At 41.8% G+C, this 11,660-nt stretch overlaps 1 protein-coding gene across 2 annotated transcripts in view; it reads right to left on the reverse strand.

Moving 5' to 3' along the window:
- The window catches only part of fam50a (family with sequence similarity 50 member A), a 40,723-nt gene extending 29,377 nt beyond the window's left edge, over positions 1–11,346 (reverse strand). For both annotated transcript variants that reach the window (XR_014619570.1, XM_084312653.1), the window contains exons 1-5: positions 11,059–11,346; positions 4,317–4,401; positions 3,742–3,841; positions 3,437–3,582; positions 3,051–3,127 (exon numbers count right to left, since the gene is read on the reverse strand). Coding sequence is in view for 1 of the 2 variants with exons in the window: in XM_084312653.1 (XP_084168779.1) it covers positions 3,051–3,127; positions 3,437–3,582; positions 3,742–3,841; positions 4,317–4,401; positions 11,059–11,169 (519 nt within the window). In the remaining variant the exon portion in view is untranslated. The remainder of the gene's footprint in view (positions 1–3,050; positions 3,128–3,436; positions 3,583–3,741; positions 3,842–4,316; positions 4,402–11,058) is intronic.
- Between the last annotated feature and the right edge of the window lie 314 nt (positions 11,347–11,660).

Here is an 11,660-nt window from a genome sequence, read left to right on the forward strand (position 1 = left end):
GGGAGGGAGAATTGGCACGAGAGGAAAATTGGGATGGGGAGAAAAATCACAGAAAAAAAAGTAGAAAAAGTAGATAAAGAGAAAAATAGCAAAATGGCAGCCGTGTGAATATGGTCCATGAAGACCAAACTAATTCAAACATGAGAGAAAGTTACAGCAGCGTTAAATCTGGACCCTAACTTCATTTGGAGTCTTAACCGACTGACTGGTGAGCGACTCTCTAACTCCTCAAACAGTGGGTATTCTTTAGACTCTTCTCATAACAGTGGGTAGTAGGGGTGTAAAGATACACCTATCCGTACCGAACCGTTTCAGTACTGGACCTTAGGTTCAGTATACGGCTGTGTACCGAACTAATACAGCGGTATGTTAACCACTAACGACCGCCCACCGGGGGCTGTTTTTTTTTCACAATCTAATATATATATTTTTTTTGATTTATTAATTTCAATATAGAATATTCGTTGACAGCCCTACAAGTACAATTAGTTACTGCACACTACATCACCCCTGAGTGGAACATGGAAAGCCAAACTTTTCCCCCCCACTGTACCGAAAACCTGTACCGAACCGTGACTTCAAAACCGAGGCGCGTACCGAACCGTGGTTTTTGTGTACCGTTACACCCCTAGTGGGTAGTCTTTAGAGTTCTCTCGTGACAGTGGTTAGTCGTTAGACGCTGACGCACTCGCTCCATGGACATTGCATTGCAGGACGTGTCTGCACTCAGAGCTCACTCAATGCTCCATCCATTAGAAATACTTGGATTCCGATCAGTCGCGTTAGAATAAAAACAAAAAAATAGGATCCAGATTTTGCAAAATACCAGAGTTATCCCATAAGCCTTCATCAAGGCTTTCTCGGGGGTTATCCAAGGGTTCCTCCGGTTTGTTCTGAACTAGGAAAAACTGCTTTATCCTTTGATGCTTCCAGCACCTGGAACGCCCTCCGACTGACTCTGAAGGTTCTTCCAACACCTGGAACGCCCTCCGACTGACTCTGAAGGTTCTTCCAACACCTGGAACGCCCTCCGACTGACTCTGAAGGTTCTTCCAACACCTGGAACGCCCTCCGACTGACTCTGAAGGTTCTTCCGTCTCTCGCTGCTTTTCAAAGTATGATCTCCGACCACCGTGTGTCGACTTGTAACCGCGTTAGCCGATTTGTTATGGTTTATTCTTATTTATTGTGCATTAGGGCCGACGACCTCGACTAGTCGATCGAAGAGGAGCCGTAGTCGACTGCCAACCTCTTAGTCAAATGAGGGAAAAAAATTATTCAGACTGCTGGCAAAAATCAGATTATTTTGCTCCATGTGACTCAGATCTGGGGGGGTTTTCATAACAGTGTGAACAACACAAATCACATGGAATTTGATCTTTTCCATTCTGATTTGTCTTGATTTTCTTCAATTTATAAATGAAACCATAAGCTGTGACTTCAGTGTCCTCCATGTTCATCTTCGTTATTGTTCCTTTGCGCGTGCGGGTCAGTCAGGTTGGAGGGGGGGGGGGTCAGTCCAGGAGCCTGACCGGTCCACACTGGAGGCTGAGCTTGCAGGATAAAGCCTGGGATAGAAGCTGGAAGTGGAAGCAGGTTGGGAACAAGACACCCAGCCGTGCTGGAGCTCGTTCTCACAGTCCAGGGCCAAGTTTGTTGCGTGATATTTTGTTTGTTTGAAAAGTTGAAAGGTTTTGTATTTTTTTTTGTCCTTATTTTCCAATGACATTTTTTTTAATTTTTTTATGGAAATGTTAAATTGTTTTTAAATAGTTGTGCTGTAGACCTTTTTTCCCTCACTGGTGAACAAAAGAAAAGAGAAAATAATAACAAAACACCGGGTGATGACAACCACATCCTAACAGCCACACAAAAAAAAAAAAAAAACAAGCACTAAGCCTAAGCACTGTTTTTAATTTTAAAAGGGCATTTAAAAGGATACAATTCACTTTTAAATGCTGTTTTTTATAGAAAAGAAATCGGATAGAATATGTATGGCTTAAAACCAATTTCCGACAATTAGTTACACTTTAAATTAAAATACCGTAATTCCTCTAATAGTGACCGGTATTCAATTACAAACCAGGTCTCTATTAATGACCGGGTGCGCTCTTGAGCTAAGCAATTATAAGCCGACCTCCTAATACAAGCCGGGTTACTAATATACTGAGCTGCATACTGAGCTAGTTACTTGATTTCACTTTGAAAACGTTGAAATGACCAGTGACCACCTGTAATTGCACTGTTTACTATTTCATACAGTACTTGGTTTCAATAAATGAACCCAGTACATTTTACTGGGTTCAAACTGACACAAAATGTTGATTTATTCATTATGATCCGTTTGAAAATTAGAAATATAGGCCTCTCTCTTATACAGGCCTCCTCCTAATAAAAGCCTGGTACCCGCTACAGTTTAATTCACTATTAGAGGAATTACGGTATATACATTTCTTGATTCAGAACAGTTTTTTCATGGATGAACAAAACTTTCAATGCGAATGGTTGATTTGAATTTCAAGGACTTTTTAAGCACCTTGTTAAAAAATTTGCTGTTTTCAAGGAATTCCGGGCCTTGGCTTTAAAAAAAAAAAAGAAAAAAAAGCATTTTAAGCACTTCAATGACCTTGTGCGAACCCTGCCAGCCAAACCAAAGAATCGTATTGAAGCACTCCAACATTTTGGGAAATCAGCGTGCCGTCTTCTCCAGAGAGAGACAAGAAGATGGATACCAGTCTCCTCTCTGTGTGCGTTCAGTAGAAAGCTATCTGGCTGCACGTTAGCCTAGCTTAGCACAATGAATGGAAGCGGACATGACCGGGTAGCCTTCGGGAGAGGTGTTAGTTGGACAATGGCTAGGCTACCCGGTCATGTCCGCTTCCATTCATTGTGCTAAGCTAGGCTAACGTGCAGCCAGATAGATTTCTACTGAACACACACAGAGAGGAAACTGGTATCCATCTTCTCGTCTCTCTCTGGAGAAGACGGTGAGCTCATTTCCCAAAATGTTGGCGTGTTCCTTTAAGGCTTGCAGTGTCCCCCGTCCTCACCTCTCTGTCTCGGTCGGGCAGGAAGCTCGTGTCCACGTCTGGGTTCTTCCCAAACTTGGTCTTCTTCGCTGGTGTGTCTGGAGGGAGAAGAAGAAGAAGAAGAAGAAGAAAAAACATACACACTGTCAATCAAAAGCAGAGACTTGATTTCTGCCACAGTTTTATCGTCTGTGTTCTTGTCGGTTCAGTTACGCTAAGGATCGACAAACCAATCCAACCGCTCCAAACAAGGCCATGTGATCGGCCCGGGTCAGCCTTTTATTGGACATCATTTTTAATCCTAACAAACAAAAATGTTCATCTCCACCTTAGCTTGAAAATATTTATTGAAAGAGCCCCGAAAACAACAACAACAACACAGTGGTGACGTTTACAACAGTACTCACAATCCTCCTCCTCTTCCTCCTCATCATCCTCTTCCTCCTCCTCCTCCTCTTCGTTTTCTTCCCCTTCGTCGGGGTTAAATGATAAACTGGCTATCTTCCTCTTCTGCTCCTCCTTTCTCTTCTTCTCCTTCTGCTTCTCAAGCTTCCTGTAAAGAGAAACAAGTCACCATTAAACCAGGATAACGTCCCACACACACACCTGGCCCCCCACACACACACACACAGATAAACAGATGAAGGTTGCAGTTTGACCAGAATGACAGAAAAGACACGTTTAACAGATTTGAGCGTTTGACCCCACTCACAGCTGGAGCTCCTTGGACTGCTCCTTCTTGGCCAGCTGCTTCTCTCTCTCCTTCACCAGCGCCTCCTGCTTGGCCTTCATGTCGTTCAGCGTCACCAGACCTGATCAGGAGGACGCAGGGCTTCAAAACAAGCGCACCGCACACCGTGATAAGCCCCCCCCCCCCCCCCCCCCCCTGTCCCATTCCTATGGTTTCTTGCTGTGCTTCAATCCTATTGGTTGCATGCTGCAGTACATAGGCTACTGTATATAATTAAGGCAGAATCTTTGGAATTTTGGAACCTATTCTACACAAATGGACTGAACTAGGGAAGAAACTGCTTCGACTCTGAAGCTGAAGGTTCGTCCTTCTTTTGCCTCGTTTAAAAGTCCGAACGTTTGGGCTCAGCCCAGGTGTGTAGTCAGGTGTGCGTGTGTAGCCCAGGTGTGTAGCCAGGTGTGTAGCCAGGTGTGTAGCCCAAGTGTGTAGTCAGGTGTGTAGCCAGGTGTGTAGCCAGGTGTGTAGCCCAGGTGTGTAGCCAGGTGTGTAGCCAGGTGTGTAGCCAGGTGTGTAGCCAGGTGTGTAGCGATACTTACCGACGGTGCTGGACTTCAGCTCGGCCTCCACCGCGTCATAATGCGCAGAGAACTTCTTGTCGATGTTGGACTTGACCATGTTGTCCTGCGCGGGCGGGCGGCCATGACGGTGGAGACGGTGAAGACAAGACGGGCAAACAGGTGAGTCACTGTAGGGATCTGACTGAGTGTTGCTGCATTGGCTAACCATCTGTCTTTCTGCTTTCCTGTTATTTTACCAAATACCAAATGACTGTCCAAAAGACAGTAATACACTTATATTTTAAATTATTCAAGTCAGGTGGTGTTGTCTGTTGTTCAATGCATCTACTGAGTTATTATATAACCTGGACAAGCAAAGGTGTATTTGTCTACTAGCTAAAATAACACAGACACCAATTTCTTGTGCATATTTTTTGAATGTACTGTCCTGTCCTGTTGTGCCTTTTTGTATTTGTGTATTTTATAGGACATTGATTTTATGCTTTGACTGTACTGTACAGCACTTTGGTTGGCTCTCGAGCTTTTAAATGTGCTCTATAAATAAATTACTTACTTACTTACTTATGTGTACGTATGGACAGAGAACTAATACGATGAAGACTTTATTCCAGAACTCCATGATATTACACATATAAAAACAATACAAAAAACAACATAGATTAAAATACATAAAGGCATCGATTCCAAATGTTTCCACAAACCAGAGGAGTACCTTGTATCGCTTTGTTTGACGTCAGTAATGGCCGCTCCTATTATCCAGTTTTTTTTACTCTAATAGTCGACACATAAATTTAAACATCAAGTTCTTCAGCAGAGCATGGAAGGTGGTAGTGTTGTCACGATACTGGAATTTAGAACTTCGATACGATACCTTGAAAAGTATCGATATTCGATCCAATTTTCGATACCACAGGGGAAAAATGTTCAATCTTAAAATGTAAAAAAAATATATATACATATATATATATTTAAAATAAATGTTGCTTTTGTTGCTGGTTGATTCTCCTCAGCTTCTCTCTGGTACTATAAGAGAAGATAAATATAACACTTTTAAAAAACCCTTTGTTTATCTTTAGATCACACATTTAAAAATAACTGTTCATCTCACTTCAATCATCTTTATTGCAGAACATGGTATTTTCTCAAGCAGACAGATGTCAACACTGTAATCTGTGTTGCATGTACCTGACAAACTGAACTGTTTGTATTACAGTCATATTCCGACTTAACTGAATGCACATGTGTGTGTGTGGTAGGGGTGGGACGATACATCGATCCAGATCGATACATCGATGTAATTATCAACGATCGAATCGGATCGATGCGATGTAATAAGATCGATTCATATCGATACTCTTATTTTGAAAATCCTGTGGCGAGTCTCATAACTGATTGTGTTAAATGGGCATATGATATCATCTCATATCGATCGCAGGCACCTGAATCTAATCGTATCGTATTGTATCGTGAGAGACTTTGTGATATCGGCAAATATCGTATCGTTGTCCAAAGAATCAATATCGTATCGTATCATGATGAAACTGGTGATTCCCACCCCTAGTGTGTGGACTACTGTACTATTACAGGTATTGAAATGAACAATGCAACTTCCTTATACAAAAAAAAAATATTATGAATAATTAAATATCGATATTTCGGGAAATGAGTATTGAAACCGTTTTAAATATTCAGAATCGCTATGTATCGATATTTTTGACAACACTAGAAGGTGGGGACATTTGTCACAAACATATAGCTTGCACATAAGAGTTACCCCATTTAACTTGTATAAGTTGATGGGCATACCAGAACGCCTAAAATCCTAACTATAACGTTAGAAACCCCTCTTTGGGACAGTTAATGGAACAGTATGTTATTATTTATTCTATTGAATGCCTTAGAGGCATCCATAAAGCATAATATCATGGCCTCTTTGTCCCCCTCCCCTCGGGCAGACGTTACCGCTCCATCACATGCTCTACCTCTGGGTTTACTAAGAGTTTCTTCCCCAGTGCTGTGTGCAGCCTGAATAACTCCAAAGGCTAGATTTGTATATTATCCTATTTTCTTTTGGTGTGTTATTAGTCAGGTTTGTGGAAGTGCTGTTTTTGTGCATCATGCACTTTGATTATATGCACTTTTACTGTAAATTGTGCCTCTGTGCATTATGCACTTTACTATGATATGCACTTTTAGGGGATGTTGATATCAACTTTAGCATTTGTCCTTTTATACGGTCTGTTTTATACCGTCTGTGTTTTTACATATTGTTCCTGTACTGTTTCTACGCTGCTCCTGTATTGGATCAGTTGTTGACACACAGTGTTGCTCGGTACCTGTATCCCAATGTGGATTCGTCCATACATGGCAAATAAAAGCTCACGATATGATACTATCGCGATACTTGCATCACGATACGATAGTGTCACGATACTAAATATATCGCGATAGTATTGATCAAATTTAATTTATTATCTTTCTTCAACTGCAAAGTAAAACTTTGTCAACATGTTTTATCTAATAAAATAAAGTTCAGTCTGTTCTAGGGCTGTCTTAAATACTTCGAAGCTTCGTTCGATGGCACAAGCTTTGAACATTTAAAAAAAAATCGAAGTTAAAAAAAAAAAAAAATGTTATTCTTTTAACTTCGATTTTTTATTTCTGTTCGAAGCTTGTGCCATCGAAATAACGTGTATCCATTCAACTACTGCTGTACTGCTATGGTAGCTAGCCTAGCCGCAATGCTATGGCCGATCCCATTCACGTTAGCATGTAAGCTAACAACAAGAGCTTTAGGTTTAGTCTCTCGCTTGAGACATAAACTCTCTGCTCTTGGTGGTACATTGTGTTGATGACTCTGCACCCCCCCCCCTTAACAACTGTTTGTATTGAGCCGTATTGTATTGTACCAATTCTGCAATCTGTTAAATAACGTTTATCCATTCAACTAGACTGCTGTACTGCAATGGTAGCTAGCCTAGCCGCAATGCTATGGTCGATCCCATTCACGTTAGCATATAAGCTAACAACAACAAGAGCGTTAGGGTCTCTCGCTTTTTGAGAGACATAAACTCTCCACTCTTGGTGGTACATTGTGTTGAAGACTCTGCACCCCCCCCCCCCTTAACAACTGTTTGTATTGAGCCGTATTGTATTGTACCCATTCTGCAATCTGTTAAATAACGTTTATCCATTCAACTAGACTGCTGTACTGCAATGGTAGCTAGCCTAGCCGCAATGCTATGGTCGATCCCATTCACGTTAGCATGTAAGCTAACAACAACAGGTTTAGTCTCTCGCTTTTCGATTTTCATTTTTTATTTATTTATTTTTTACTTCGATTTGTGTGTGTGTGTGAACAATCCACTTTATTTATAGAGCACATTTAAAAACAACAAAGTTTACCAAAGTGCTGTACAAGTCCCACAACATAAGATACATTTTTTTTTTTTTTTTATCGAAGCTTCGAATTAAAATCGAAGCTCGGCCCCGAAGCTTCGATTGCCAAAAAAAGCTTTGAAGGTCAGCCCCGTTCATCTCACTTCAATAATTTTTATTGCAGAACATGGTATTTTCTCAAACAGACAGATGTCAACACTGTAATCTGTGTTGCATGAACCTGACAAACTGAACTGTTTGTATTACAGTCATATTCCGACTTAACTGAATGCACACGTGTGTGTGGACTACTGTACTATTACAGGTATTGAAATTAACAATGCAACTTCCTTATGCAAAAAAAATATATATATATATATTTTTTTTTAAATGAATAATTAAATATCGATACTTGGCGAAGTTGGCGTCCCTGTATCGATACAGTATCGCCACGCAAAGTATCACGATAATAATAATAATAATAATAGATCAAATTTATATAGCGCCTTTCATAGAACCCAAGGTCGCTTCACAATCAGGACAAAAAATAGGACAAGGGAAATAGGGGGGATGAGGGAAGGTAAGGGATAATGGACCTAATCTAATCTAATCTAACTGATGGGGAAAAGCCTTGGTGAAGAGGTGTGTTTTTAGAGCGGATTTGAAGGTGTCCAGGGTTGGGGCGTTGCGGATTTCAGGGGGGGAGAGAGTTCCAGAGGGTAGGGGACGCCACGCTGAAGACTACGTATCGATTTCCCCCCCCCCACCCCTACTAGCTTTAGGATGGCATGTTGGATTTCCTCTGGACTAACACATACGTTCTCAGAGGGGTCTACATCTTCAGGCACAAACGTGTCACTTCTAATTAAACAGCTCAAAGTAGTGCTGTCTCGGGGCGGCTGGGTGGCGTAGCGGAGATTGCGCTCGTCACTAGGCCTGCCACGATAACACATTTTGCTGGGCGATTAATTGCCCCCGAAAATATCGCGATAAGCGATATTATTGCGACCGGTTAGAGATTTTTTTTTTGGAGAAATTTATTTTCCAAAACTTTTATTTTGAAGCCCACCGCTCCGTCTTTTCCGGTGTTTTAGACTTTTATTTTGAAGCCCACCGACCGGACCGGAAGTATTGTTGTAATTATCAGGTACTTTTTTAGTCCCTGCTCTGTCGTGGTTCCAAGCGAGTGAGATGCATGCATCTTATTGGTAGAAGTGGTACCAGAAAAGTCACGTGAAACACTGCAGACCACTGATTGGTCAGAATAGAGTGTCACTCGTTGGATAGTCTGAGGGAGTCTGAACGAAAACAGAACGCCGCTATCTTTAATGTCTCGCATAGGATTTCATAATCACTATGTTTGCAGCAGGCACAAGTGCAATAAACAAAGGATACAGTCACTGTATTCTGCCTCATTTATTGATTAAACAAAACCGACATCAACACAATTTGCCACCGAGCGGAGAGTTTAGTCTCGCAAAAGGATCGCTGACTTGTTAAGGCTTGTTGTTAGGTTAGGTGCTAATGTTGTGCTAGCGTTTTAGCATGGCTATCGTACATAGCGTGATCAATATAACTCGCTATTGATTGTTTGTATGAGTAACGTTAATGCTAGTAGAATAGACACAATGAGGGGTAACGTTAGCCCCACGGAGCTCCTGTGCTGTGCTCTGTAGTAAAGCCAGCGGCCCGCCTCCCAACACGGACAGTGACTGAGAAGGGGCACTGGTTCCGCCTCAAAAAAACGCGCAAATACAGTAGCAATTAATCGCGCCCGTCAAAATCATTGCATTCATTTTAATTATCGCGGCAATTAATCGATTTATTGCTTATCGCGGCAGGCCTACTCGTCACCAATGCAAGCGACTCCGGTATCGAATCCCAGTCTCAGCATTGCCTTCGACTTGGGCCGGCCGTCGTACTGGCTCATTTGGCAGAGTCAGCAGGGTGGAAGTCGATGGGTGGGGATTGGACGTTGTGGACAGCGACCCCTACAGGTCGGTTGGGAGACGCCTGCACAGCAGAGACAGGAAGTATCGGGGGCAGCGTGAGCCTCCCACGCGTTACTCCTCGCCACTGAGAGTCTGCGCTGTCTGGTGAAAAGATGCGACAGGCTGCCTCCTCGTGTACCGGAGGGGACACGTGATGCAAGGCTTCTATCCTCACTACAACCGACCAGTGGAGGGCATAGTCTAGCAACGTTCAAGACAGGGGAGGGGAGAATTGGCGATACGAAATTGGGATGGGAGAAAAATAGAAAATGAGGAGAAAAAGTGGATAAAAAAAAAAAGTAGCGCCGTCTCCATAACTCAGCAATTGTATGTGATCCACACTCAGACACCATTGATATTGGATGGCAAGGGAGCTTTGCAATTGTTCATAACACTCACTTCTTTCCAAGTCATAATAGCTGTTTTTAGTAAGTTTCCGAGCAATAGATAGGCTATGTGTATGTATGGACAGATAAGTAATAGATATGATATGTGTATGACATGTATGGACAGATAAGTAATAGATATGATATGTGTATGACATGTATGGACAGATAACAGATAGGCTTAGTATGAGTATGTGTATGTATGGACAGATACCTATAATAGATATAGGCTATGTGTATGTATGGACAGATACCTAATAGATATAGGCTATGTGTATGTGTGGCCGGTATAACTAATAGATATAGGCTATGTGTATGTATGGACAGAGACCTAATAGATATAGGCTATGTGTATGTATGGACAGATATGTAATAGATAGGTTATGTGTATGTATGGACAGATATGTAATAGATAGGTTATGTGTATGTATGGACAGATATGTAATAGATAGGTTATGTAGGTTATGTGTGTATGACCAGATACCTAATAGATAGGCTATGTGTATGTATGACCAGATACCTAATAGATATGCGATGTGTATGTATGGACAGACCTAATTGACCTAAATAAAATGAATTAAACAACGATGGAATAAAACAAACGTCCTCCGACCCACTTCCAAGGACATGTACAGGGATTGATTGATTGATTGATTGAATGAAAACTTTATTAACAGATTGCAGAATGGGTACAATAGTACAGTACAGCTCAATACACAATTGTTAAGGGGATGCAGACCAGAGAAAGACTTTCGTCTTGTTTACATCAGGGTCCCCCATTTTCAATCCATCAGGACATTTATGACATACAGATATAAATCATGACATTTATGAAGAAGATGTGCAAATGTACAGTAGTGTTAAACAGAGATCCTAATAGAAAGTAGGAAACTGTACATTAGGAGGGAGGAGGGGTGGGTGAGGGGGGGGGGGGGGGTTCGGAGTTCGGACCTTTTAGAGTTCACCAGGGCTATATTCTATATTATTGTGACTATTATTAAATACCTCAGCAATCTTCTGTTTCAGCTGCTCGAGCTCTTTTCTCTCCTTCTCTCGCTTCTTCATCAGCTGCATGGCCCGGCCCGCCTCGCTGGCTGCCCCTTTGTACTGCGCCATGGTTGTAGCTGATTTACAACTGGATACTTAAACTATAAACTAAATATCTGAACGTATAATAATAACACCAGAAGAGAATTACTTAAAACTGAAATAGTGGACCGTTTTAGGGGTTTAAAGAGGATTGTTTTGGTTGTGAACGCGGAGATCCTCCTCACTCCACACCAAAACAATAAAAATGGCGATGTCGAAGTAGTGCATCACTTCCGCAACACTTCCGGTATTTTGAGTTCATGGGAGAGAGCGGCACTCACGTCACGGCTCCAGGCCTCCAATCAACATTCATTCACGAGCTCCATGTAACGCGGAAGTGCAGAGTGCAGCGGTCTATAGTTCTCGCTGGATTCCTGTCTTTCTTTGTACCGGGTGGGCGGTGCTTGTGGGTGTTTGATTGATTGATTGATTGATTGATTGATTGATTGATTGATTGATTGATTGATTGATTGATTGATTGATTGATTGAAATGTTTAATAACAGATTGCAGAATGGG

This window comes from Notolepis coatsorum (genome assembly GCF_963971535.1).
Source record: "Notolepis coatsorum genome assembly, chromosome: 4".
Classification (NCBI taxonomy): Eukaryota; Metazoa; Chordata; class Actinopteri; order Aulopiformes; family Paralepididae; genus Notolepis; species Notolepis coatsorum.